This window comes from Caenorhabditis briggsae (assembly GCF_000004555.2).
Source record: "Caenorhabditis briggsae complete genome, chrIII, whole genome shotgun sequence".
In the NCBI taxonomy this organism is placed as follows: Eukaryota; Metazoa; Nematoda; class Chromadorea; order Rhabditida; family Rhabditidae; genus Caenorhabditis; species Caenorhabditis briggsae.
Genome location: NC_013490.2, coordinates 12,501,358 through 12,503,656, shown reverse-complemented (window position 1 = coordinate 12,503,656; position 2,299 = coordinate 12,501,358). Strand labels below are relative to the sequence as shown.

Here is a 2,299-nt window from a genome sequence, read left to right as displayed (position 1 = left end):
TCGATATTTTTGCATATTGTACATGGTGGCCTAACTTTTGCAAGTGGAGTTTTCTAGGCCACCATCGCAAATGACCTAGAAATGGCGTCAAATGTTTTCTAGGCCATTTTAACACGGTGGCCTAACTTTCACAAGATGACTTTTCTAGGCCATCATGTTGAAATCGCTATCTGACCATTTCTAGGCCAAAAACGGTGGTGGCCTAGAAAACTCAAAAGTTAGGCCACCGTGTGAAAATAGTCTAAAAATGCCCTCAAATGTTTTCTAGGCCATTTTAACATGATGGCCTAGTTTTTGCAAACGGGGTTTTCTAGGCCTCCATGGTAAATGGCCTAAAAAGCCTATTTTTGGAATCAAAAATCGTCAAAAATGTTATTTTTGCACTAAAATAGCTCCAAAAACCTCAATTTTTAACTCAAAATCCACCTACCGTAATCCCTCATATGGCTAAGCCCCGCCCACATCTTCTCGAACTCCCGAATGATCTCATTCAGTGCTGAACACCTCTGATCACGTCCCAAATCGGTTAGACCATCCACAGACTGTTTCTTTTGAACTTGGTACAGTACTTGACGAACGGCGTCGTGGAGACCGTCGGCCTCCTCGATTTTATTGATAAATAGCGTCAGATGGTCCGTCCAGAACGCCAGGAAATTCATGCGTTCCAGTGCTGGCGATGGAATGTGAGATGGGCTGAAAATTAAGGGTTTTTGGAGGTAAAATATAAATTTTTAGGTCATTTTTCATAATGGCCTAGGATTTTTTTTGGTGGCCTAGAAATCCAAATGTTCGGAAAACTAAACCATGGTGTACACCGCTTTGAATAGCGTGTTTTAAGAGATTTAAAGCAGTTTTCAAATTTTCAAAAACCCTTCATTTTGAAGGGAGTTAGGCCCCGAAAGAGGTAGTTTTAGGAAACTTAAAACAGTTTTTGGATTTCGAAAATCTTGATCTTGAAGCGAGTTACAGCCATTTGAACCGATGTGGCCTAGTTGGATTTCTAGGCCATCAATTTCAAATTGCTGTAACTCGCTTGAAATTAGAGATTTTTGAAATCTGAAAACTGGTATGAGCATCATGAAACAAGAGCTTTCGTTTGATGAAATGAATGGTGGCCTGACTTTTTCAAAATTTGGATTTCTAGGCCACCAACGGCAAATCGCCTAGAAATCGATTTTGAGTCGTTCTGGTGAAAAATTGGTCGATTTTGAGCAAATTTTGGGGCAAAAATAGTGATTTTCGGGTGTTTTAGGGTCAAAATTAGCGTTTTTGAGTCAATTTGAGGTCAAAATTGGTCAAATTAGGATCAAAAAACGGGAAATTCCCTCACTTACATCTCTGGAAAATGAACTTTGAGCACCATCGTCGATGTTTCCCAATTGAATGCAATATTCTGTTTGACGGCATCAGCCACATATGGGACCGAGTTGATCGCCTGACGAACGATCGCTTCGAACGTCTCGCGTGGGCGGAAAATTGGCGTTTCAATGATTTTGAAGTTCCAGACGATGAAGGCGGGGTCTTGCATGAAGAATGGGAGGCTGGAAGAGGGAAAATATGGATTTCTAGGCCATTTAAAGCCGAAATTCATGGTCTAGGTCATTTTTGAACCATTTCTAGCCCATTTTCAGCCGTTTTTCAGCCAAAAACCAAAATTTAAAAATTATGTATGCCATGTGGCCTAGTAAATCCGTATTATCGAATTCTAGGCCACCCGGAAACTTCGAATATGGGTTTCTAGGCCACCTAATGAATAGGGATACATTGTCTAAATCTGGTGGCCTAGGAATCTCAAATTTGAACTTCTAGGCCATTTTGAGTCAAAGTTCGTGTTCTAGCACATTTCTAAGCCGTTTTTAGCTCTCTTCAGTCAATTTTTGAGTCATTTTCTGCCGTTTTTCAGCCCAAAAATCTCAAAAATCCCGATTTCTCAACAAAAACCACTCACTTAATATTCTGCGATCTGCCTCCTCGAATCTGCCGCAAAATCAACGGCAACGCTCTCTGCTCAATGACATTCGAGCTAATCCTCGCATGGAGTACGGTACGTCCACCGGGACCGCCCAGTTTACACGGCACCCGCATGTATGGATATCCAGCTGGCGGAGATTCCGAACGTGGTGGCGGTGGTGGAAGCATCTGCCCGTTCATTGAACGGTACATTAGATGCGGGTGGTTGGCGAGAATGCTGTGGCCGTGGCCGTGGGCGCCCGGCGGAGCCAGACGAGGCACATTGATGTTGGGACGATCGTTGGCGCTGAAATTTGGGGAAAATTAGGTTGAGAATCATAGAAAATAA

The 2,299-nt window shown here is 42.6% G+C and overlaps 1 protein-coding gene across 1 annotated transcript in view; it reads right to left on the bottom strand.

Annotated features, from left to right (window-relative positions):
• The window catches only part of CBG12265, a gene marked incomplete at both ends in the record, with an annotated part of 13,026 nt that overhangs the window by 8,307 nt on the left and 2,420 nt on the right, over window positions 1-2,299 (bottom strand). Inside the window, 3 exons of the mRNA XM_045244535.1 lie at window positions 431-693; window positions 1,335-1,541; window positions 1,949-2,257. Coding sequence (XP_045094811.1) covers window positions 431-693; window positions 1,335-1,541; window positions 1,949-2,257 — 779 coding nt within the window. The remainder of the gene's footprint in view (window positions 1-430; window positions 694-1,334; window positions 1,542-1,948; window positions 2,258-2,299) is intronic.